This window comes from Salvia splendens, chromosome 20 (genome assembly GCF_004379255.2).
Source record: "Salvia splendens isolate huo1 chromosome 20, SspV2, whole genome shotgun sequence".
Taxonomy (NCBI): Eukaryota; Viridiplantae; Streptophyta; class Magnoliopsida; order Lamiales; family Lamiaceae; genus Salvia; species Salvia splendens.
Window position 1 is genome coordinate 9,309,813 of NC_056051.1, and position 26,800 is coordinate 9,336,612.

General features: G+C 40.1%; 1 protein-coding gene and 1 long non-coding RNA gene across 3 annotated transcripts; one reads left to right on the top strand and one right to left on the bottom strand.

The window, feature by feature from the left end:
- Nucleotides 1-824: 824 nt before the first annotated feature.
- Nucleotides 825-4,030, bottom strand: LOC121780611. The gene is made up of 2 exons (XR_006046060.1): nucleotides 1,235-4,030; nucleotides 825-1,149 (listed from the first exon to the last, which is right to left on the bottom strand). It is a non-coding gene; the product is annotated as an uncharacterized LOC121780611 (long non-coding RNA).
- Nucleotides 4,031-10,668: 6,638 nt separating this feature from the next.
- LOC121781052 (protein LATERAL ORGAN BOUNDARIES-like) lies at nucleotides 10,669-12,176 on the top strand. 2 transcript variants are annotated; one of them, XM_042178734.1, is made up of 2 exons: nucleotides 10,669-10,952; nucleotides 11,534-12,176. In XM_042178734.1, the coding sequence occupies exon 2, from the start codon at nucleotides 11,553-11,555 to the stop codon at nucleotides 11,913-11,915; it is 363 nt and encodes a 120-aa protein (XP_042034668.1). In that variant the 5' UTR covers nucleotides 10,669-10,952; nucleotides 11,534-11,552; the 3' UTR covers nucleotides 11,916-12,176. The 2 variants fall into 2 exon arrangements, with proteins under 2 accessions (XP_042034668.1, XP_042034667.1); XM_042178733.1 differs by having other exon boundaries at nucleotides 10,672-10,952; nucleotides 11,504-12,176.
- Nucleotides 12,177-26,800: the final 14,624 nt, after the last annotated feature.

Sequence of the window (26,800 nt, forward strand, 5' to 3'; positions counted from 1 at the left end):
TACTAGGATTTATGTGGTTAACAAATTGATAAGCTAATTTGGTTAATTATAGGCTAATATAATATTAAAATTATTCGGAGGTGTTGGCAGAGCTGGTTTTCGTTTCCACTCCAACCTTGCTATTTTTTTTTCTTATTTTCTTTTCACCGCCATTCAGTCAAGAGACCACTATAATGAAAATGTTTTATTTTCCATATAGCTTCATTTTTCCCATTTTACACTTCACCAAATTTATTTTTACGCACTCCACTAACTAAATTAATTTAATATAATATTTATTATTAGCAAATAGCAATATATTACTCCCTCTATCCCAAAAATTAGGACATTTGAGCCGGCACGAGAATTAATGTCTTTGGTAAAGTAAGAAATATGGTGAGAATAGTAGTTAAATAGCTTAGTGGATAGTTGGACTCACATTAGTGTTTTGTGGTTGATCTAGTGATATAAATTGTAAATAAATTGATGTATATGATAATGAATTTGAAAGAACTTTCCATATGTGAAAATGAGATATTTTTATTGGACGGACGAAAAAGGAAAATGTCTTTATTTTTATGAAACGGAGGGGATAGTAAATTTACTTTTGAATTCTTCTTTTTATTCTAAAAACCTGTTTTAGGCATTACACAGTGCTTACTCGGTAATGAAGAGTGTTATAATACTCCGTTATGACGATGTAATACCTACCTCTTTATTATCCTCTTTCGTTATATTAATGTCGAACTAGAGATTTATCACTCTTTTGTTTCGTTGTTTTAAATAGAACTCATTGCCCTTTTTATACTTAATGTTGTTAGTTCGCAAAATAAAAGCTAAAGTGATAATCGAACGAACTAAAACAATCTAAAGTATGTTTAGGAAATACAATGAATGTTGTACAAGGATTTAAAGATATTCTTCACGAACTAAAAGTGTTCGAATTTTTTTATATGTATATCAAGCTACGCCTTAATAACTTCCTCATTATATACACGTTGGGAAGGAACTTAAAATACAAAAAAAAAAATAAACAGTGGGCCTCTTCTCTTCAAGCACGGACCACATCCTTTGGAGACCCGATGGTTCAGCCGGTGACGGAGGGCTGGCGGCCCAAGGGTCAGCCCATTAGCAGCCCAAATCTGCTCTTCCATCTTGGGATACAAGAACCTGCAGGATGCAGGCAATCACTAATTAAACCTTTAAAATATCAAAAGACTAGCAAACAAGATAGGTAAGAGTAAGCGACATCTACCTTTTGATGACATCTACTGTCAAAGGGAACTTGGAGTATTACCTAAAATAGCTAAAATACTCCTGCACCTCCCTCTCACAACCGACAGTGCATAAGAAAAAAAAACCCATAATCACTCTTTGAGTCAAACCAAGAGGGCAGCCTGCAAGAATCAGCTGCACTCGCCTTTCTCCCAGCAGCTCCTGCCTCCTCCCTATGAGCTTCCTGCAACTTTCAAACAAAGGGAGATATTAGCTAAAGTACTAAGAGCATCCACAGTGGGGCGCACGATTGTAGCCATGCGGACGATGACACATCCATCGTCCGCGCCCTATGCTTCGTACGCGGACGATAAGCCTTCGACCAGGCATCGTCCACCCCACTGCGGGAGAGGCGGACAATACAGCAGACGATGCAACGCGTTTTCCTTTATTTTTTTAATTCTTCAAAATTTATATATACACCACAACTTTCTTTCACTCTCACTTTTCCATTCACTCTTCCATTCTCTATTTACACTATAAAAATGAACCCCGGTGATTACCCAAGTTCGAATAGTCCGATGTTCGGTGGTGGTGCACGGTGGCCGGGTACAGAATACCGGCCCTTTGACTCCAACACCCAGTACAATTCCGATTTCAGTACGAATTCATACGGGCTATCAGACATGGAGCCGTCTCCCACCCGCGCCCCGCCGCGCCTCTGGCTCCGCCGCCGCCGCCGCCGCCTCGGGCTTCGCCACCAAGAAGAAGCAGAACAGGCAAAGGGCCCAGAAGTTGCCACTTCCGGAAAAGAATGAAGAGTTCTCCTCAGGGAGGACGAACTACAACCCGGATGAAACCATCGTCTTGACGAGGTGTTGGATTGATATTTCAGAGGACCCGGTGTTTGCCAACAACCAAAAGTAAATAGCGTACTGGGAGCGCATCGCTGATCGCTACAACGAGGCCAAGCTGGCGGCTGCCTACAAGCGTCATAGGGAGCAGCTCCGCAAGCACTGGAATCAGGTGAAAAAGCAGGTCAATTTGTTTTCGTCGGAGTAGGGCAGCGGCGAGAGTTTGACTGATGTGCGGGATAGAGCGCTTGCGTCGTACATTTCATTGACTGATGTGCGGGATAGAGCGCTTGTGTCGTACATTTCATTGTACGGGGATTTCAAGCATTACAACTCCTGGCTCCTCTTGAAGGACAAACAGAAGTTCGAAGGAGGGATTCTGCCCCTATGGTTGTGGTGAAGAGGACGAAGAACACCGCCGCCGGTGATTATACGAGCAGCAACAGCGGCGCGCCTCCGATGGACCTCAACCAGCCGATGTACGAGGATGAGAGAGTCGGCACACCGATGTCCTCCCGGCGTCCCATTGGCAGCAAGGCTGCCAAGAACAAGGGCAAGTCGAATGCGACATCCTCACAGGCCCAGGCCCTGACCCCGGCCCCGACTTCGGCTGCGGGACATGCTTACGCGGAGTTGGTGGTGGCCGCCAACCAGAGGACGTTGTTAGACACGTACCACGCCCTCATGCAGTGCGAGGACACGGGCAAAGCCGAATACCTCAAGTGGATGATCGATGATCTGCGCCGCAAGCTGAGAATGATGTAGAGTATGCTCTTCCTATTATCTGTAGTGAACTTGTTTTTAATTTCTAACTCCTGTAACATTTTTTTAATCAGTAATGTAGGATTTGCGTTTCATCGTGGCACTTTTTTATAATTTTGCATGACATATTTGAAAACATAAAAAATTAATTAATAAAATAGTGGTTAAAACTGTAAAGGGGACTTTAGGGCGTCCCACTGCAGATGGAAGGGTATGAGGATAGAAAGATAATGTGGCGGAGCATAGAGCGCCCCATTGTGGATGCTCTAAGAGACCATATGAGAACAAGAATGTTTATGAGTCAAACACCTAGTACCACAAATAACACCAAGCCTCTTAAGTAAAAGGCTGCAATGAGGATAAAAAAAAGGATATGCTGACATGAAAACAAAAGAGGATCAGCTCCATTAACTCTCCCAAGGTACACCAAGTTTTGCTTATAAAAATCCCATCAAATGCATCAAGTTTTCCCCTTCCACACACATCAAAAATCCAACATTTTCTAGTGAGAATCGAGAACTAACAGCAGCAAGAGAGAATTCATCCTCACTTCTTCACAGCCTCTCAACAAGTAACTCTTCCCCCATTCCAAGTTTAAATACCCTTTCTTTTATGTCATCATGTAGAAACAATAGAACTAGAAGCCTTAAGTTACTACCTTTACACCAAGATCAGTAGCTTAAGTAGTATACATAACATAGAAAAACCTCATCTTTATGCAAGCTCCTCCAGATAATGTCGAAACATTTCTCCCCACAGCCAACAAATAAATTCATAACTCTCGGCCTAAAATTCAAAGCTTGCTAATCTGCCTTAGTTCCCAACTTCCCTAATGGACTAAGAATCACCAAATAGCTTCAACAAGTTTTAACTGTAGAATAGAGAATTGGTAAAAGAACTCATATTTTCAAGCGAAGGGTGGGGCTGTATCGACAAAGCCGCGAGGGCGCTAAGCGTTCGCGGAGGAGGGGCCAACAGTGAGAATCCTGCCGTCGGTAGAAGGCCAGCGACAGCGGCAGACCTCACCGCTTCAGCCGGACCGCCCGCGAATCAACAGCGAGTCGAGGGCAGCGGTGACGGTGTTGACCGATGGCGGATGCGACACGAGACGGAGGCGGCGCCGACTGGAGCGGTGGCCGACGGGCGAGGCGCCGCCGAGTCCTTATCGATTTAGGGTTTTCCATCTCCATTTGGGGATTAATTTGTGAATTGAGAATGAGGGGGAGGGGGAGGGGGGGGAGGGAGGGACGATGGAGTTGGGTAGTATGAAGAGTTTGGGCCTCCATAATTTAACATGTTGGGCCTGAAAATATTAAAAGGAAGAATGAATTAATCTCCTTGAGTTGGGCCTGCTGTGTCAATTAAATGGTAGGCCCTCCTAATATTTAGCCCGATCAAATAATTGATGGTCCGATATTTAATCCCACGATGATAAATTTAATTCCCAGATTTTATTTTAGTGCTTAAATAATTTGTGCATAGGAGGTAACACCCTCCTTGTTAAACGAATAACTTTGTAAACCTCCAAATAAATTAAAGCTCTCGATGTAATTAATGCTAAAAGACTTCCCCATGAAATAAGAAAAAGGAATAAAATGATCATGCACTTAGGATGCATTCACGTTAAGTTATCTGGCTTCTTAAGGCTAATTAAGTATTTTTTTTTTTTATTTTAAAAAAGGACGTCTTCGCACGTCGAGTAAGACCAAGTCAGGGAACTTTCGATTAAGGAATTTCGTTTGAGGTGGGCATTCTTTTCAAAAATGTGATTTTTAGCTTGAATATGTGAAAATTTCTATACATGTTTATCTTGCCATGTTTTGCTTTTACGAATACTCATCTTCTTAGCTATGGCAATTATGTTAAATCAAATTCGGGTCCCAGTAGGGCCGCATACCCTACTCGGACTAATGTACACATATGAGGATAGTGAGCTAGATTTCGAGTTGGCCGGTCCAGTGACCATCGTGGAATGTGGCCACATTCCCGGTTCACATACGTTTCAGATATTGTATCTATGTTATGTGATTGCGCAATCAATTTTACGAAATTAAGGGAAATTTTAGTGACTCGGGCCTTTTAAATAAAACCCCGTGTTCACTCAACTGTTGCTGACAAAGTTAAACAAAACTTATGTTTTTGGCACTATGTCCACTGAGTATATTAAGTACTCAGCCCTGCATGTTTCTTTCTAACGTGCAGGTTGAACGTGAACGGGAAGGCGAAGGTGTTGGGAAATGGTATTAATAGGTAGCAATAGGTAGCCCAAAGTAGTATGTCTTCACACATGCTACTTTGTCTTGGTCTCTTTCGCTGCATTCAGCGGCGGATCCAGGTGGGGTCGGCTGGGGTCGGCCGACCCCACCACCATCGTCGTAGAATCGCCGGATATTACCCTCCCTCAACTGCCGACCCCACGGCGCCAACTCCCCTGCCCCAAGTCTCTGGCTGACTGGCTCGCAGCTGTGAGCTAAATCTGTTGCGGAGAAGAAGATAGAAACAATTGATTCTTACTAAGTAATTAGGCTTCATAAAATGGGCCTACCTCACATACTAATTAAGGTGGCACAAGTTCCAATATATTTTATATAGTAGGAGTAGTACTAATTAAGTTGGCACAAAATGGGCCTACCACCCATTGTTTAACGCCTAATAAATATTCATAACGCATTTAAATTTTAAATTATTGATTTAATTGTTTTATTTGCCTTATCCTTAATGAGATTAAATTCAAAATGTTATAGAATATGTTTAATTAGTACTCCATCCGTCCCATAGTAGATGTTACACTTTCCTTTTTAATTTGTCTCACAAAAGATGTCACATTTTCTCTTTTGGAAAAAGTTCCTTCTCACATCAATTATAAAATTATATATTCTCTCACCACTTAACACACAAAATAACATCTTCTAAAATCTCGTGTCATCTCCCAAGTGTGACATCTACTATGGGACGAAGGGAGTATTAAAGAGAGAATATAAATTATAATTTTTTAGAGGATTGATCGTGTTATCTTACTTTTAGTAATCCCCATTGGTTTGTCGAAGGATTAAATTGATCTTCCTTTATACCAGTAACGAAAAACAACACAATATATGTTGAAAGAGTGTTTTCAATAATAAAATTTGCGAAGTCAGAGCTACAAAATAAGATAAAAGATGACTGGTTGAATGCCATTTTAATGGTATAGAATGAGAAGGAGGGCGTTTGCAACTATTCCCAATGAAAAAATTTGAATCGATTTCAAAATATTGATATTCGTAAAAGTTAACTATACCGCATAACAAAAGATTGTGATATTTATATTTTATGTAGTATTGCATAAATATATCGAATATTATATTTATTATCTTGTTTAATTCGACCCCACGATTATTAAATCCTGGATTCGCCATTGACTGCATTAGAACTAGTTAATATACTCTGATTTTTATTTTGACCTTGTATCACTTTCGCTTTCGAAACCAATGTTTGAACTTGACTTATCAATTATGTTTACTTGTTTTTATCCAAGACTTATTTAGCCACGATATAGCTACGCTCACTATCACTAGGAAGATGTGGTCGTGACAGACCACCATATCATTTTCTCAATACTATCAACTTTTTCCAAAACGTCCACTTTTAACGATAATCACAATATGTTTCTATAACTATTAACTTATGTACTCGCCATCTAATTATTTTTTTTGACGGTTCCTACGACCCATGTCGTAGCTACTTTTGGAGACGTTGATACTGAATACTCCGTCATTTTTTTAAAAATAGAAACATTTGAAATGACACGGGTTTTAATGCACAATTTGGTAAAGTAAGAGAGAGGAAGACAAAAATTAATGTTAGTGGATTATGGGGTCCACTTTATTAGTGGTATAAGTGGTAAATAAATTGATGTATATGAATATAAAGATTTCCTAAAATTGAAAGTTTGAAAGTTGTTATTTTTAAGGAAATGACTAAAATGGAAAGAGTAGCTATTTTTAAAATGCGGAGGGAGGAATAACTACTACAACTATTAATAGTTGTTTGGGCTCCAATATTATTTTCTAGCTCCATTACTAATTTGATGTAGAGAAATATACCATATTTTAATTGATTAGATGTAGAGAAATATACTTTATTTTGTGAGAAGAAATGGACAACAATGTTTTATTCACTCTAATTCTTCAATCTAATAATGTTGCATTTTTTTCACCTAACGGAAAATCAACAGAGGAGAGAATACTCTACAGAGGAGAGAATGCTGGACCTTCCTTGAGGAAGCCGCACGACTGCGGAACGCCTTCGTCGAGCCCACATAGTCTATCTCTACCCTCCTGCCACGACCGGTCATCACGTTTTTGGCTGAAGAAAATTCACCTGTTTCTGTCCCATTATTTGTGAAACTAATTTTGTATTATTCTCCCTCTGTCCACCATTTTAAAAACTATTTTGCCATTTTGGTTGTACATGATTTATAGAATCATTTACTTTATTTCACTTTTAGTACGAGGACCTTACATTCTACTAACTTTTTACATTCACAATACAATATAAAACTAATATTTTAAATGAGGCTCACCTTCCACTCACTTTCTTCCTTTACTTTTCTTCACAAAGTCAAACAGTTTCTTAAAATCCATGTCGAGTAAAAGTGGAGAGAAAGTCAAGCAAGAGAGAGGATAATGTAGATTAAGCTCTCTTCTACACTATTCTCTCATTTACTTTACTTTCTCTCAACTTTAACTATTTATTATCGGGTTCTAAAAGTAACCGTAAAAGAAATCAATCACTTAAATTGAGGCAGAGAGTGTATGATATGTCCACTTAGAGCCAAGCATAAACAATTTTTGTTTTTGAGCTACACCTCGTACTAATAGAGTTGGAATAACACTGCGAGGTTGCAACTTTCCTTAATCCAGGGGTGTGAGATGGTTTGTATTCCAACAATTCTTAGAGCATCCACATCCGTGGTCTTGCCAACGAGCACGGATGTGGGCCCGGACCCACTTTTACTCCCTGCTCTTAGGCAAGAGCACAACACCCACATCCGTGCTCTTCTACATGGACAAGCTCAAGGGTCCCACCATTCTATTATTAAATTTAAATAAAAACATTTCCACAATATTAAAATACATTAAAATAACCGGAATAATATTACAAATTACAAAAATATTAAAAATTACATAATTAAAATTCTAAAAATTAAAATTTTCATAATTAAAGTCTTAAAAATTTAAAATTACATAATTTAAATCCTACAAATTAAAAATTACATAATTAAATTCATAAAATTAAAAAAACCCACTACTCGTGGCTGAATTTCGCCCAAATGTGTTTGATTAGGTCTTCTTATAGCTCAATGTGGGTTCAGGTATCGCGCATTGTGTGCCTTGTTTCGATCCTCTCACCCACCGTCGTATGCACACCTCGGCGTGAGGGAGACCTCGCGGTTGAGCTTCCAGCTTCATCCTCGTCATAAAAGCTAGCCGCCCTCGGTCCTTCGTCGGCTATAATCATGTTGTGCAAGATAATACACGTGTACATGATGTCAGCGATATTTTTCACGTACCATAGCCGAGACGGGGCCTTCACAATGTTGAATCGGGCTTGAAGGACCCCAAAAGCTCTTTCGACGTCTTTACGAGCGGACTCTTGATGCTGCGCAAAAAGAACCCGTCTCGGGTCTTGTGGGTTGTTGAGCGTCCTCACGAAAGTCGACCACCTTGGGTAGATACCATCGGCGAGATAGTAACCCATGTGGTATGTATTTCCGTTGACAGTGTAGTTGATCGCCGGTGCTACACCATTCAACACATCATTGAAGAGTGGTGAAGAATAGAGCACGTTCAAGTCGTTGTTGGATCCGATAACACCGAAATATGCATGCCAAATCCATAGGCGGTAGTCGGCGACCGCTTCAAGGATAAGTGTTGGGTCGCCGCCTTTGTGGCCGCTTAAGTGTTTCCCCCTCCAAGCAGTCGGGCAATTCTTCCACCTCCAATGCATGCAGTCAATGCTGCCAAGCATACATGGAAAACCATGGACTTTTTGTGAAGACGAAGCAACCGTTGGCAATCATCGGTGGTGGGTGCCCGAAGGAATTCATCCCCGAAAGCTGAACGAACGCCCTCGCAAAATTTCTTAAGGCAAATGATTCCAGTGGGCTCACCGACATGCAAATACTCGTCGAAGAGGTCAGCCGTTTGCCCAGTAGCAAGTTGTCGGATGGCACACGTACACTTCTGCAACGCCGAGAAATTTTGCCGACCGGTTGCGTTTGTACTTGTTTGAAAGTATTCAACACGGGCGGACAATGTGTTGACATATGCATAAACAAGCGTTTTGACATGCGAAAACGGCACCGAAAGTAATCTTCCGGAAATCGCGGCTGGTTGGAAAAATGGTCGGCAACGAGCCTTTCATTGGCTCCTTCCCGGTCACGATGGATGTAACGGCGAGTTAATCTAGTTGGTTGAGGAGGAGGGGTGGGGGTATTCGCTGCGACATAGGCTTCGTAGGCGGCACGATGTTGTTCATAGTATTCTTGTTCTTCGCGCTCCGCTTCGGCAATGAGATGGGTGAAATCCATTTGAGGGTTTGAGTGAAAGAGGAAGATGTAGATATAAGTTCTTTGAAAAAATATGAATGAGAGATGAATGAGAGATGATTTAATGTGAAAAATGGATGATGAATGTGTGTATTTAGAGATAATTTTGAGGATAATAAAAATAAAAAAAAAATAAAAAAAAACGGTAAAAAAACGGCCAGATTTTTGGGATTCTGAATATATATATATTTAAATTTTTGGTATTATTTTCGATTTAAAAAAATTGAATTTCCAACGGAAATGCCGTTGGCCAATTAGAACGAGCCACGTCAGCTGCTCGCTGCACGGACGTGCTCGATGCACGCGCCAGTGGCAAGAGCGCAGCGGCGGACAGCGGTGCCATGCCGCTGGCACGGACGGACGGACGGACAGCATCCTGCTCACCGCTGCAGATGCTCTTATATTTGTTCCGGACGTAGTTTTACGATTGTGTGTTTCTATTTTGAAGTCCTTCAATGGAATTGAAGATAATCTTTTTTATAACTATCTGTTTGTTAATTTCATGAATTTAATGTTTATTAAACGATGACTTAATGTAAAATAATGAAATTGAAACCTCAATCAGTTTATCTGACTGTACAGATACAAACAAATATGGACATATGATGATTATAGTGCACTATTGATGTACATAATGATGAGATGATGTCCACTACTTCACCAAAGGTCCTTTGTGTGATTCATTCCACGTACAAAATATGCATACAGTTGCATGTAGATAAGCAAAATTTAATACTATATGTAGTACTATAAATTTTTGTCAATACTATAATGGGAATATCTATCATTATATAGTGGATTTCGGCAAAAGTTGCAAATTAACATTTATATATGAAGGACAGGATTATGATAAATATAAATGGCTCATATGCTTCTATGTTTTCTTTAACTTCTCTACTTATATGATTTACCCTCGCAGATAGTAATTGTAAATATACTATTAATCCAAGACTTTAAACAAAGATTTTGTAGGTTACACTATCTTAAACACTCAATTAAAACTTAGTAAAAGGGAGTGGGAAAGAATACAAAAAATGAGTTGGCTATATGTACTATACATTTCTACATATTGCAAATGAGAATGAGAGGGAAAATATATATGCTTTTAGGAAAAAGTAACTTGGATTTTTTTTCAATTTGCATGAGTAAATGAGATGCAAAATTGAAATGTGGCACATAACAGTAAGAAAAAAATGGGGGTTGCATCCCCTCCACAAGTATGATAAAATTATTAGATGGAGTGTCACACTCTTCTTTTTCTCTTTATTGTACCTCTCATTTATTATCTTTGTCCTTTCTATTCATTCCATCTTCATCACACTATATTCTCTTAGCTCTCATCTCTCTAGCTCAGCCTTATTACTTCCCATTATCACATTGAAATTCCCAAAATTTGATGCAAATTAGGGTTTCACCATCTCAGTTTGGGTTCTTTTTAGCTGTCGAAGAAGGAAAAGATAGATTCTTGGGACATCAAGGGTAAACAGTTTTTTACTTCTTCTGCATTAATAAGAAAAAGAGAAAAAGAAAACAACAGTAAAGCCTCATCACAGGTAATTAATTAAGTTAATGTTGCTTTTATATCCATATTTTGTTTTTATTTTGTGTTAGTTTGTGGATCAGCGTTTCCTTTGGGAAATGGAGAATATATTAATAATTGAAGGAATATAGCCAATTTCTTGATCTAGGGTTTTTGGTGTAAGTTGTTAAAGTGATTAATTAGCAGTAGCACACATGAATGCATGACCTTCACTTCATATTCTGTTTAGATCTATGTAGATAACTATGACTTAATTAATCTCCATCAGATTTTTTACTTAGCTAGAAAATGTTTAATTTTTTTTCTTAATGAATACAAGCAAGGTTTATATATCTGCAAAATTTGCTTAAGTGATGATTTAAGAGCTCAAATAATATGAGAACCTATTTTAGCATATAAACAAGCAAGAGCTTGCTTCTTAACATGTTTAAGTGAGAGAGACAGAGAACACTGTAACAAACTTATCTTATATTGGCATTAGAAAAAATTGTAAACATTCTTAAGTTAAGGATACAATTGTCCACTACACCTTAATACTTATTTTGTTTTTATAATTTTAATTAGGACACCAAAATTGATGAGGGTTATATTTAGAAACACAAATTAGCAATCGATGGCTTCTTCAAGCTCGTACAACCCGCCCTGCGCGGCGTGCAAATTCCTACGGCGGAAGTGCATTGCGGGATGCATCTTCTCGGCGTACTTCCCGGCGGAGGAGCCGCAGAAGTTCGCCAACGTGCACAAGATCTTCGGGGCGAGCAACGTGGGGAAGCTGCTGAAGGAGCTGCTGCCCCACCAGCGAGAGGACGCGGTCAACTCCCTGGCCTACGAGGCGGAGGCCCGCGTCCGAGACCCCGTCTACGGCTGCATCGGTGCCATCTCGTTCCTCCAGAGCCAGGCCGATCGCCTCCAGAAGGAGCTCGACGACGCCAATGCAGACCTCTTTAGGTTCAATGATATTTATACTAGTAATTGATGTAGCTAGGGTTTGTTTGTTTGTTTGAATAATTGTGGTATTTATGAATTATGAATATTGGTCTTGATCATGGACTTAATTACTGTGTACGTCCATGTGAATGTTGTTTGTTTAATGTGGATTTGAGAGGTCATATTTTGTAAACTGTGTATATAATATATTCTCGACCTACAAATGATCTGCTTGTACTATGATTGTAAATGTTACAAAATACAATTATTTTTTTTGTATACATCTATAAGTGTATAGCAGCACCACTTGTTGTATATTGCTGCAACAATTTTGTGAATTGAATATACTCCGTTCATATCTTAAAAATATGAACTCTTTTCTTTTTAGTCTGTCTATAAAAGTTATGAACATTCTAATTTTGGAAACTCTTTTATCTAATAATGTGAGATCTATTCTTTACTAATAATACTTTAAAAGCATTTTCCATTTTTTTTTTCTTACTTTACTGATTTTGCATTACAACTATTACAACCGGTGTGAAACTAAATTTTCATGTGTTTATTCTTGAATGGAGTATTATATTAGTCCACTTCACGATAATTTTGGTTAGAAAAGTGTGATATCAATATCCAATATGAAGCCCCACCCCATCTCCAACAGTAAAAATAAAATAATAAAAAATTAAAACTACTGATATGACTAGACTGCACACATCAAAATACACGTAATGATTTTGCATTGAAAAGACTTGATTTGTTTAAGGAGACACTATTGAAAACTACTCCTTAATACTAGTCCCCACTTTTCTATTTTAGTTCATCCACGAATAGGAGTCTCAGTTCATAATTGACATAAATGATAAAGAACTCACATTCCAACAATTAATTCCACTCACATATGATTTAAAACTAATATATAAAAATGAGGTTCATATTCCACTAACTTTTTCCCACTCACTTATTTAACATTTTTTAGACCCATGCCGGAAAAAAGTGAGACTCTTAATCGCGGACGGATGGAGTAGTACTTATAATAGAGAGGATTGCGTGTCTTTAAAACTGCCTCGGTCCCAAGGAAGATGACCCCTTCATGATATTATTATCCTTTTTTTACCTTCAAACTTGTTCCTAAACAAATAAATACACGTAATTCTCGTCCTTGCAATTTTAAAATCACATCTCCGTTATTTCCACCCGAGAAAAGCTGAAATTAGAATAGGTTCATAGTTGGCAATCATTCATGGAATTCACTTGACAGATAGAGAGAGAAGATGGTAATTTTGTTACACATTGATTGATCTGCAGTTGTAACTTGTAGTAGTAATAAACACTCACACTCACACGGGTGTTGATGCAAATGAGTTTGTCTACTGATAAAAGCTGAAAACAAGAGATTTTTGTAACAGTTATCACTCTATCTCTCTCTACTGAAAAAGCTGTTCTCTTAAAAACACACAGATTTTTGTAACACATAGCTTAACTCCCCCTTCCTTTCCACCTCATAGTCTTTTCCGAGATAATGATAGAAAGAAATGTGAATATGCCTCACAAGTCTTGTTTATTCACTTCATTAAATTATACTCTCTCATCCCATAAAAATATGCAATTTTTCTAATTATGCAATTTTTCTAATTTAATCTGTCTCGTAGAAAATGCACTTTTTAATTTTGAAAACTCTCTTCTCTCTAATAAGGTGAGACTCATTCTCCACTAACAATACTTTAGATACTTTTTCTCTCTACATCTCTCTTACTTTATCAATTTTGCATTAAAACTTGTGTTGAACTCAAAGTATATATTCTTTAGAGGTCGATGGAGTATATACAGTTTTTTTGTTTGATCACAACTAAGATGAATCATTATTAAAAATAAAAACATTTTAAAAATCACGTGTCGCCAAAAAAATGGTCATCTTCCTTGAGACGGAGGGAGTACTCGCTTCATCTTTTAAAAATAGAACTTTTGAAATGATACGATTTTTAATTTACAATTAGTAAAATAAGGGAGAGAAAGAAAGAGTGGTAAAAGTATTATTATTAGAAACTAAGTCATAATAGAGCATCTCCAAGGAGATAAGATACATAAAAAATGTATATCATCTATTTATCTTCTCGAAAAGGGAAATATACCCTTTCGAAAAACAACAAATTCCAAAGAAAAAATGGTACTTCCTCCGTCCCACCATAAGTGATCAATTTCCTTTTTAACAAAAGACAACTTCAATCATCTCTTACTTTATTTTATCTTTCTTATTTTATTATCTCTTTATCTCTCTTACTTTTTCCTCTCTCATACTTTAATCTCTCCACTTTAACTCACTACATATTATTTTCTTAAATTCCGTGCCCAAAAGAAATTCATCATTTGTGGTGGGACGGAGGGAGTATATAGAAAGGTAAATTATTTTTTAAATAAAAAACAATAGAAGATGCATTCCAAAACATAAAGGTATATTAATTTCTCAGATACCTTCCTCCTTGGATAATGATTTTTCACGTAAAGATGGAAATTGTGGTAGTTATAAGATTTTACCTCTCAAGTAATAGAAAAAAGTACCTATTTAAAATGAAAAAATGTATAATACATTCTCAAATATCTTTCACTGAGAATGATTTTTATTAAAAGAAGGTAAAGTTGGTAGTTTTAAGATAATACCTCTCCCCTTGGAGATGCTCTTAGAGAGAATTTTTTAATAAAATAGAAAGTTTCTATTGTTCAAGGAATGTACCAAAATAGAAACTGTTTATAATTTTAAACAATGGAGTGAGTATGAAAATAAAGCGGATCATCATCTATTCATCTTCTAAGTAATACTTAGAGTTGTTTGGATACTCTATATCAACAATATAAGGATTCGAAACTATGCGAAACTGGGTATTTGGTTGTCAAATTGGTGTCCAAGAGAAGCCCATGTTTAACTCCTCGGCCCGCACTGTTCATTTAGTTTGGAGCTGATTCGTATCTACCTAATCAAGCTGCGATGGAATTATCTTGCTTCGGAATATTTGCCTGATAACTCATTTACTTTGAAATTGCCCTTCAATCATTCTTGTATTTTCAAATCATGAATCTCATTTATTCATTTTACCAACTACAATGGCCAGAACTGGAACCCCACAGAACCAACTCCAGCTTTAAAATGTTTTACATTTTCTTGGAAGATCTATTCAATTGTTGCTCCGATATCGTATTTGGATCATTATCGCCGGTGGAGTTCACGTCGCTCGATGCAAGATGTCAAACAATTCAATTACTCCCTCTATTTCCCTTTCAAATCTTCCATTTTTTAAAATGTGAAGCAGATTCAAGGCGGCTGCCTTGAAGAGAACTATAGTGCACCGCCTTTCCACAATCTAAATTGCCGCGTTGCAAGGAAGAACAACGGCCTAGTCGATTCAGAAAACTCGACGGTATGTTTTCATTTTATGATTACTTGATTTGTTATACGTTTCATTGGTCACCGGTTGAGTTATGTGTTGCTTTAATGTGCTCCAACAGTTAAAATTGGATTTTACACATACTCGTCCCTAACAGATTACTCATCTCCTATATGTGGATGGATTGTTGATGCACTATTTTTTAGCGCTACAACTACTTGAAAGTATACAAGGCAGAAATAGTATAGCTAAAGATCAGTATCGGGATATCGAACACAAGAAATATAATTGCAACTGACTATCATGTACTAAACATCATATACTATCTAGAGAAACAAGACTTTTGGGTTGGACTAATTAACTAGACAAAAATAAATAAACAAAGCATGCAAATAAACAAAGTAAATCAGGCAAATAGTGGAATTCCATGGATAGAGCTTGCACAATTATGGTTTAAACAAAACACAGTTATGATACCCTAAACACGGTTCATACTTCGCTAGAACGAGACACATAAATATTTCCCATGCGGCACAAAGTAGATCACAGACACTAGGGGCGTCAATCCTAGATTTGTAACTCCTAAAACCTCCTAAGACTCCTAATGTTCTCGCTCTCAACAGTGCCGTTTTAAGGTAAGCTAATTATAACATCAACTAAACTCTTCTAACTCGCAAACCTCCTCTCATGATTATGTTGCAAGTCAATAGGTCATCATAGAAGGTGTCACTCAAACATAAAGCAATTATCCAACACTAAGAATAGAAGCAAAGTAATGAACAAAACATATACCAAAAACTGGAATTATACAAACCAATAAAAGTTACTAACACACCCCAAGAATTCTTATAGTTTAGCTACTCATAGACAAATAACAAAAACTATAAAATAAAGTACAAAACATAAAGAAAAAGCAAACAAAACCCAATGATAAATTGTTGGACAATCTTTAGCCTTCTCCAAGAATGGTGGATGGAATGACAGATGAAGGATTAGGGCTCCCCAATTATGGAGGCTATGAATGTATGAATAATATGAATTAGGTTATCGGGTATATATAGGCTTGAAAAATGTTTAAACTTGGTAAAAAGGGTCCTCCAAGTTGGAAATTTTGTGCTCCATATGTTAAGGAAAAGATTTGACTTCACAAGATAATAGTTTCTTTCCTTCCTTGAATTTCCGCCTAAATTCAGCACTTAACAACATTGCGCGACATTCATAGAATGACAATAACTTTTCCACAAAACTCTGATTGATATGTTCAAGGCACCTTCGCGAACCCCTTTCGCAGAAAAATAGATTGGTATACAAAACGCCCTGGTCGGACTTCAGAATAACCGGAAAATAGATTTGAACTAAGACTGCTGCGTGCGAACAGGACCAGCGGGGGTCGCTGGACAGCTTTCGAGCTCTCTAGACTGGTTATTAGCCACTGTAGGCGTGCGCCAACGACCCGCTGGGTTGCCCTTAAGCTCCAGCTTCCGAATTTTGACCTTTTCATGCTCCTTTTCAGCTCTATTTTGCACATTTCTCACAAAACACGTCAAAATACTAAATTGGATAAAATATGCAAATAATGGACATGTAATGTAACTTTGCACTCAAAACGGACTAAATAATGGCCATAAAACAGTACAAAATCCGAGCGTATCACTTAATCAATCTCTGTATAAATAGTAATAATTTTGGAAGATTGTGTGTTCTTCTAAAGGAAGTAGGGGGTTGCAAAATAGTAGGTATGTGTTCGTTGAGGAGAAGGTGTCAATGTTTCTAGGAATACTTGCTCATAACAAAAAAATCGAATTACAGGTTTCAACTTCTAGCGGTCAGGTGAAACTATTTCACATTAGATATGAAGTGGATGTGAAAAGTCAATTAAATTGCTTCAAAAGGAGTGTGGGAATTGAACGCAAAACGACCCCATCCAACTTGCATATTAATGTAATGGAAATGCACATTCCCAAACATCTAGGTTTGCTTATATATATAGCCTCTTAGGCCAACAGTCCCACACAATTTTCTTTGTTCGCATATTATTCACTACAGAACCATGGCAATCAACTACCTCCAGAAACCTCGTTCCTCTACATGGCTAACTGGACTCTGGCTCTAGATTCACTACTGTGAGACACCATGATCAGGTTGAAGATCGCACACGATTGGGATGGAACAATGTAGAGCCACTTCATCCTTGAGGCCGAGTCGGTTATCGAGCACGAACTAGGCTATGCGTTTGATTGGTCTGCTCTATACGACCGGCTACACTTTATGAAAAAATGCTACAAGACATTCAAGGATGAGCTGGATGTGGACGGCACGTACTGGGACGTGTGAACGAACATGCTCATAGCCGGAGAACACATGTAGAACGAGATACTACCTGCAAGTGTTCGTTGTCTTTTTTACATTTGCATATCGTATGAATAGAGTGTTCACATATGTCAAAAAGCGGCTTCACGTATGACGAAAAGAAGATATAACGATTTCTTCATAACACCAAAGCATCACCAACCTTACCAACATAAGAAAAGGTGTTCCTTCTCCATGACTCGGATGACATAACCAGTTTTTTTCACGTTGGGCAGTCTCATGAAGATCTCCGGTCTGGAGTTTTCCTTCCTGATGATGTCACATAGATCATACCTTTGTGCATCGGACAATTTCGACATGTTATCCGGATGACAAAATATTTATTGTCTAGCTTTGCTGAGGTCCATGTCGTATCTAATGTGTGTTGATAAAGTATCAAACCGAGAATTAGTCTGGGCATGCAATTTTCCAAGTAGTTTCAACATGCCATCTCCCTCATTTGTTTGTTTATGCTTATGGCTAAATTTATTTTTGCAGGGGGCTCCTTTTGGTTAGTAGATGTACTATTTTCGTCAGACTTAACTCCTCTAGCAAATTGGTAATCACGGGAACTGTCTATATCAACAATGATGCTTTCTTCTTGGATGTTCATCTCCACCGCGGTCACCGATTCAGAACCTCCTCCACATGAGGCCCTGTCCTTCCTAAATATGAATTTCCAGTCATTCCAATATAGCCAGCACTTTCCGCGCATACCTCGAGCATTGTTGTCGTGTTATATCAAGTACTGTTCGAGGTAGTATGAGCACAATATAGTGTACATTGTGCAAAGTAGATGGCAATTAGTAAGTCAATTTAGAGATCATTCGTTTGCCAATCATTCGTTTGCCAATGATTGAGGGAAGATCTTGTTACTCATCATCACAATCAATTTTGAAATCTCCGTGATTGCTGAAGCCAACACCGCTCCTATCAAGTATCCCAGCAATTGAGTATTGGTTTTTCTTCCATGCCGTTAACTTTAAAACGATGTTAAGAAAATCTCTCTTCAGCCAGGCCTCGAGCTTCTCTCGATAACTTGACCGGAATCCATTATCCGATTTCCACCGCTGAACAACCAGATCCTTTAGTACAACAATGAGAACAACATCTTCACAATCAGACCAATTTCTTCTTGCCTGGTTGCACTTCTGGTAATTGGTTCGTCTATAATGGTTGCTCCCTACAATAATATAATCAATATATATAATTTAATACAATTTATATTTCCACGGGACTGCTGCCAACATTGGGGGAATGAGGGTGAAGATCGAAAAAATTATATTTAATACAACTCACAGATTTTGTGTTCCTTTGCTTGAATTAATTCTCGGTACATTCTCGTTGTTCTGACATGTGAATTACTCCCCCCGTCCCATAAAAGTATGTGAACTTTCCATTTATGAAACTGTTGCTTGTCGTGTGAGTGTATGTGTAATAAACTTCTAGGTCGAGCTACCAAGTCCAATGAATCCACTAAACATTAGGTCTAGGAACTCAAGGTGACACGGAAGACTCTGTCTATGGACACACAAACTCTTGCGTTTCAAAGATCCCTCAACCCGTTATACTATAGATTAGTATAGAGATGCAGGGGTCGATCCCACGAATATGAACGCGTAAGAAAGCATCTAGAGACTTTGGTTTAGAAAGCGGCTGCTGCCACACAAATTTGGGTTGAGGTATAACTACAGCTAGACCTAGGCACAAAATCGAACACTAGACCTAGGAAACTGTAAACGTCATGCTGAGATCGAACATCCTTAGAACTACGTAATTTAAAACTAACTTCCTAGACTGAGCAAACAATTACCAACTATAGCTAAACACAACGCAAATAAAAGTGGGGACCAACTTCCAGAAATATCAAGTACTGAAGAAAAGCTGCAACTAACAAACTAAGAATTTAACTAACAATGACATGTATAACTTCAACTGAATCAAACACGAAGATGAAGAAATAGAGCACATACCGAGATTCAAACAAAATGTAAAAATTCGGACGACGGAAACTCGCAACCTACCGGAAATAAAATAGATCTACGTATACTAGACGGAATGAAATAAAAACACGAAAACTAGGCATAAATCCTGATCACTTTGTCGCAGATCTAAACATCAGAAGCTTCATCCACTCCGGATCCAAGCAATCCGAACCCAACAACAACCAAACTCAACTCCATAACTTCTGATTCAACAAATCTACTCTGATCAACACCAGATCCCAAAGATTCTACTCTAATAAACAACCAGCACGGAAACCAAACATCCAATTCAGTAACCAACAAGCTCATAGTAAACGACATCCATAATCAAAACTCAACAGCAGCTCAAATACGGAAAACAAAGATTTCATAAACTACGAATGCTTCAAACGAGAACAGGGCCGAGCTTCAAGCAGCGAAACTTGGTGAAATCAACAACAGTAACTAAAATAAAAGCAAGTAATTGTGTCTTCGCCCTCTGCTAGGACGGTGTTACACCATAATTTTTTGGAAATCAGAAAACAACCGTGGACCCGAACGTGCCCCCTTTCAAAACAAGAAAAATCCCTAAGTGTGCAGAAGTGTGTGAGCTAAGAACCAGAGGCCTCCGTGCCAAAAAAAAGTCCGTCCGCGAGCATTGCATGCTCTCTTCCTTATATAGATGCGGTAGGATCTTCTAGAAACCTTCGCAGAAATCTCCATTCTGCCCTTCAGCTTCACGATCCCTCCGTCTAGTCATTTTCCTCCGAATTTGCTCACTTGTTCGCCTCAATTGCATGGTCCTTGTAATTCACCTCTTTGTTCCTCGACCTGGCGAATTCTTCTGCACACCTGGCTTAAGACATGTGTTAGACCCTATAATTGTATGAATTCAACCCCTAGACCTATGCATGAAATTAGCCTTATCAAACTGCTCACACTTAAACCATGCTTGTCCTCAAGCATGAAAGACAAGAAAAAGAAATAAGGTGAATTTCAATGCACAGTTCCCATGAACGATTCTACATACAAGACACGAACAAAACAAAAACTACTAGACCTAGACATACTACAGACTCACAAAAGAGAAAACAACACTTAAAGAGAAAAAACACTCAAGCATGAACTAGTTTCAACTTTTAGGCGATCGTCCCCACAAGCTTAAGTTCTATCCGATTGACTACAGCATTCAAATCCTCCTCCTCCCTTGTTCCACCTAAACGGTCTGTCAGTTTGTCAAGATAGCCTATCGATTTTCCAGCTGTTTGGTTCGCTCGATCACTCATTCCTCACTAGGGATGTTAGGATCGATTCACTCTTAAGTCAACGACACACCACTGATGCTTCGGGTCATGAGAGTTTCTCCTTTCTACAATCCCCCTTCCCTTTTGATTCCTGGGTCAGGTTACTTATTGCTTCCTGCCCTTAGATTTCTTTTTTTTTTTCTATTCCTCCTTTTATATATGTTTTTTTTTTGTTTCTGGACTTCGTCCAGCTTATACCTCCAATTCCTGGACTTCGTCCAGCTTATGCCTCCAGAACCACATTTTTTTCTCCTTCCGACTCTACTCCCTAAACATCAAGTGGCGGCCACGTTTCTAACATGTTAGCTCAATATGTTTAGGCTTATAACTCGCATTATAGTGGGGCTGCACAACTAGGTTATCTAAGGCATCTTCTATCGTCCTTACTTCATTCAGACTGCATTCGGCTTATTAAGGTAAAAAGGCCTCAAAGTTGACATGAATCCTATCTTCAATCGCTCTTACTAAGGGAATCTTACCTTATTATATCACTAGCTCATGCGACACACAAAAACATTAAACCTAGACTAGACCTAGAGACTCCTAACCACAAAAACAAATACTGCACTCACTCCCTCCCCCTCCCACTTCACTCCAGCTTGTCCCCAAGCTATCCCAGTGAAGGGGGGAAACAGGGAAGTAAAATCCAGTACAAAACAAACACTCAACAATAAACAAGACAAGACACACACAAACACACAAACTTCTCACACTTAGACCGAACATCGGGCTAAGTGGGAGAAGTGCAACAGACAAAAGGCAAAACATGCATAAAAGCACAACACATATAAACTGAAAAGAAAGAAGAAAGAAAAAAAAAACAGAAAAGTAAAAGTTACTTGTTCATGGGGGATTCAATTCGGAGTCTGTCCCCTGCGGGAGCCATACTGGGGCAGTACGTAAGGTCGAGTCACCTTTGCTTTCTTTCTCACCGGCGAATCCGACTGTTCCTTCACTTCCTTACTCGGTTGCTTGGTCAATGTCCGCTTCACAGTCAGGGTCTTTGATGCCGACGGGGCTAACAGGGGTTTAGACGCGGGTGGGGGATGCTGGGGAGTCGAACTTCCCGGCCCTGGCTGGGTGGACACCTTGTTGGGTCTAGTAGTCAGTTTCGCCTGTGGCTCGGAGAAGTTCTCCTTTATCCATTTTGTCATCATCATCATTAACTGGACAACCTCCTTCATCTGACCGTTGTGGGCTGACGACATCCCCACCAATTCATTCACACTACCCCGTAGGGCCGCCATTCTTCTCTGACTCCCCTGATATCTGTCCTCATTTCTACCACCTCCTTCCTCATCGCCTCAACTTCAACAGTAGTTTTGGACTCAACAACTTCCGGTTCTTGCTTGACCTGGGGCTCCACCCTGCCGACTTCGTAGAAACAAACCTCCTTCCCATGCATGTACAACAACCCCTTGTTGAAAAAGTAGTCAACGTTGAAGATTTCTGGTGGCTCACAGAAAACCACCTCAGGGGCCGATTTGGCGATCTTCATTATCGTGTTTCGCTGAAGTTAAGCCCCTAAAAGGTGACACGTGTACATGTGTCGGGAAGGGTTGGCGGTCATTTGATGGCATGCCTGGGCTAACCAGTAGCCTAAATGCACCCGTACTCCCTTGGCCATGCACCAAGTAAAGTATAAATTCGCCATTGTCAAGGCCGAGTTAGCAGTCTCCATGAGATTGTAATTGATGAAAGTCTGAGCAAATCGAAGTATGCGATTCTCTATATGAAACCCCTTTGAAATACTTGTCTTAAACTGTCCCACCTTCGGGTGGGTGATGAACTCCCAGGCCGATTGTGGTTTGAATCCAAGCGTAAACTTCGGCGCTCCAACCACCCGATCATTCCATAGTCCCTCATCATCCTCTGAAGCGTGAACAGTCCCATTCGGAGGGACCACTCTCGGATACTCATTTCATGTTCTTCGGTGAATAGACGGAAAGTGATGGAATCGGCATCCAAGTCATTGGTTGGTTTCAAACGGAATGTAGAAAAGAATTCACGTGCCAGCGCCGTTGGAACCTTCGCAGAGCTATGCTTTAACAACCAATCGAAACCGATGGCATCAATGTACTGCTGGAATTCTTCATCAGAGTCTATCTCCTTCAATTCTTTGGGATCATATCGTTTTCCAGACTTTGCGAGTTTACCCGGACCACTCCGTTCCTTGTAGGTCGCCGCTCGCTTAGGGTCATCAAACTTCCTCATGGCATCAAGCAAACCTTTGGTAATCCACACTTCTGCAGGTTCGAAATTGAGTTCCTCTTATGGCTCCTCTTCAGATTCACTGGACCTAGCAGGGCTAACCGGCTCTCTAGCATATCGTACCTTCGCCGGGGGAGGGAGGGAGACTTCAATAGCTTTACCCCCAGAGGGCCTTTTCGTCTTCTTGACCAAGGAATGAGCTGTCTGTTTGCCCTTCCGTTTCCTTTCCTCCGCCAAGCGGCGCTCCTCCCCATCACTCCCCTCCTCGCTAGGTCTAGGAGAGTTATCCTGCACGGTTTCCATGGGTGCTAGGCCCAGCATTTCACCTTCAGTAGGTGGGATGAAATCATCTATCACGTTCAACAGGCTCTGTCGAGCCTGTCTCCTGGCTTTTCGTTCGTTCACCGGTGAATCCGTCCCTTCCGGGACATCTGTCAAATCCACTATCAAATTCACCCTATCCTCAACGGATTCCTGTACTCATTCAGTAACAGGAGCCTCTGCCTCCCCAGACAAACCAGGGGTTGCCCCCTCGATATAAATAGGGGTTTCCCCCTCAGCAACCTTCTTCTCAGAAGTTAGGGCATCGCCGCCCGCCCTCCCTTTAGAAATATTAGGGGTCTCCCCCTCCAACTCACCAACAGGGGTTTCCCCCTCAACAACACCAACATTAGCAGATATAACTGGGGTTTCCCCCTCAAAAGCACCAACATCAGAGACAACAGGGGTTTCCCCCTCAACAACACCAACATCAGAGACAACATGGGTTTTCCCCTCAACAACACCAACATCAGAGACAACAGGGGTTTCCCCCTCAACAGCACCAATATTAGCAGAAATAACAGGGGTTTCCCCCTCGAGAGCACCAATATTAGCAGAAATAACAGGGGTTTCCCCCTCAACAAACGTCGTTTGCTCCATATCCATAACCAGATCTGTCCCTTGTCCCTGCTCTCCGCCTACCACGACTTCTTTTTCCGGTTCGCCAGTAAACGGGTCGGCTTCTGCATGTACGGTAGACGGTCAGGAAATCGTATCCTCAGGAACTTGCGGCGGTGGTGGTGCGGTGGTTGTGATGGACGTCGACGCGGTAGGTGTGGCCTTCCCCATCATTGACGTGAACAGGGCGAAGGCTTTCATCGCCTCTTCCAGCCCGCCAAACTTCTGCATCAACTCTGCCATGAACGTCGCCGCGTTGGAATCAACAAATCCGGTGGGGTTTCCTGCATTTGATGTGTTCTCCATGGCCTGAATCTGAAAATTTCGCAAAGAACTTGGAAGAAAATTTCTGGTTAGGGTTAGAAATTGGTGGACTTGCAAGAGAGAAAATTGGGGTTTTTAGTGAGAGAGAGAGAATTCAGTTGTAGGAAATAAAGAATAAGGAGGGAAAAGAGATATTTAGGTAGGAATGGGAACGGTTGCAGACATGATGTAAGCATCCGTACCCCTACCCATAAAGTGAATTTTGAATTTCGAAACCGTATCTCTCCCTTCCCAAACTAACATTTCTCTGCCCCATGTAAACGCTTCCCTCTCGCAATACCACACTTAGACAAAAACAACAAAAATGAAACAACAGGTTCCTAGGTTAAGGATTCAAAGGTGACAAAGCATTTCCCTAAAGAAATCTGGCATTCCGGAAATATTTTTGGAAGATTAGAATTTTTTCTTTGTTTGGATTTTTTTTTAAAAAAAAATGATTAAATTATTTATACATTCAATTTAGCACTCTCGAGATTCCCTGGTTCAGTGAATAGATAAAAATAAACATCCCAATTTACCTGACCCAGGAATTCATCGAGAGCACTGCTTGCTAAACTGACTAGGCGATAATGGAGAGTGCGCGTAGTGGCATTTCCTCCACTACACACAACTCAGAATTATCCCTAAAAACCTTCACCCGATGACCATTAACAAGAAAGGGAGTAGAGTTTGAGGCACTTCCCTGGATCTCCACAGCTCCGTTTGCTCGAAGGCCAACAACAGTATATGGCCCTACCTATTTGGACTTTAGCTTCCCAGGCATCAGTTTGAGCCTAGATTAGAAAATGAGAACTTTCTGACCAACGTGAAGTTCCTTGACCCGGAGGTTTTTGTCATGCCATAGCTTCGTCTTCTCTTTGTACCACATCGCGGACTCATAAGACTCAAGCCTTAATTCCTCCAGTTCTTGAAGCTGCAGTTTTCTCTCTTCTTCACACACCTGAGGGTTCATGTTAATTTCCTTAACCGCCCAATATGCCCTGTGTTCCACACCTACAGGCAAATGGCACATCTTGCCAAACATTAGCCTGTAGGGTGACAACCCAATAGGCGTTTTATAGGCTATCCTGTAGGCCCATAGTGCGTCGTCAAGCCTCTTACTCCAGTCTTTCCTTGACGGATTCACGGTCTTCTCTAGTATTGCCTTGATATCTCTATTTGATATTTCCGCCTGCCCATTTGACTGGGGATGATAAGGTGTAGACAGTCTGTGGTGGACTCCGTATTTTTTCATCAGAGCTTCAATTGTTCGGTTCCGGAAGTGAGTCCCTTGACTAGAAATAATAGCCCTAGGAACACCGTACCTATTAAAAATGTTAGCTCTTAGAAATTTTGCCACCTCACCGACTTCACAAGAGGTGGTAGCCTTGGCCTCTATCCATTTCGACACATAATCTACCGCCACAAGGACATACGTGTTCCCATACGAAGATGGAAATGGACCCATGAAGTCCATACCCCAAACGTCGAAGATCTCACATATGTTCACTGGGACATGCGGCATTTCATCCCTCTTAGAAATTCCCCCTGTCTGCTGGCATCTCTCACAGCTCTGACAAAACTCAAAAGCATCCTTATGCAACGTAGGCTAGTAAAAACCGCTATCTAACACCTTCCTTGCAGTCTTCCTAGGTCCAAAGTGACCTCCACAAGCTAAGGCATGACAATGATTCAGCACATCCCTCTGTTCCCATTCTGGAATACACCTCCTAATTACCTGGTCAGCTCCCATTCTCCATAGATACGGGTCGTCCCAAAAATAGTACTTGGCTTCACTTTCAGTTTCATCTTCTGGGCCCGGGTGCTTTCTTGAGGACTGGGTACTTCTCCAGTGACCAAGTAGTTTGCTAGGTCTGCGAACCAAGGCCCGGCGTTCAGTTGACACTTCCCTTTTTCAGAATCTCCTGGACCTGTTAACGCCATCACCATTTCCCAACAGATGGGTCTGGGAAATGTTCCTATACAGTACAGATGCTCCTCCGGGAATACATCAGGTATAGCTTCATCCGTCTCTCCTTGGAAAATCCTGCTCAAGTGATCAACCACTTTGTTTTCTGTCCCCTTTTTGTCTCGAACATCCTAATCAAATTCCTGCAAAAATAACACCCAACGGATTAATCTTGGCTTGGATTCTTTCTTCGCCAACAAGTACTTGATAGCCGCATGGTCAGTGAAGACTATCACCCTCGACCCCAGCAAGTACGGGCGAAACTTCTTGAAGGGCTACGATCTGGTAGTAGTGTGGTTTCACACGGAGTAAGCAAGTGTGCACAGAGAAAACTAATGCAAGTGCTCGGTCAAGACACCACGCTCCTTAAATCTACTGGATCACCAGGTCCAGGAACTCAAGAGAACACAGAGTGTTTTTGTCTTGGACACACTCGACTCCCCTTCAAAAAATAAATCCCTCAACCCGAATACTATGAATTAGCATAGGGAAGCGGGGTCGATCCCACGAAGATGGAT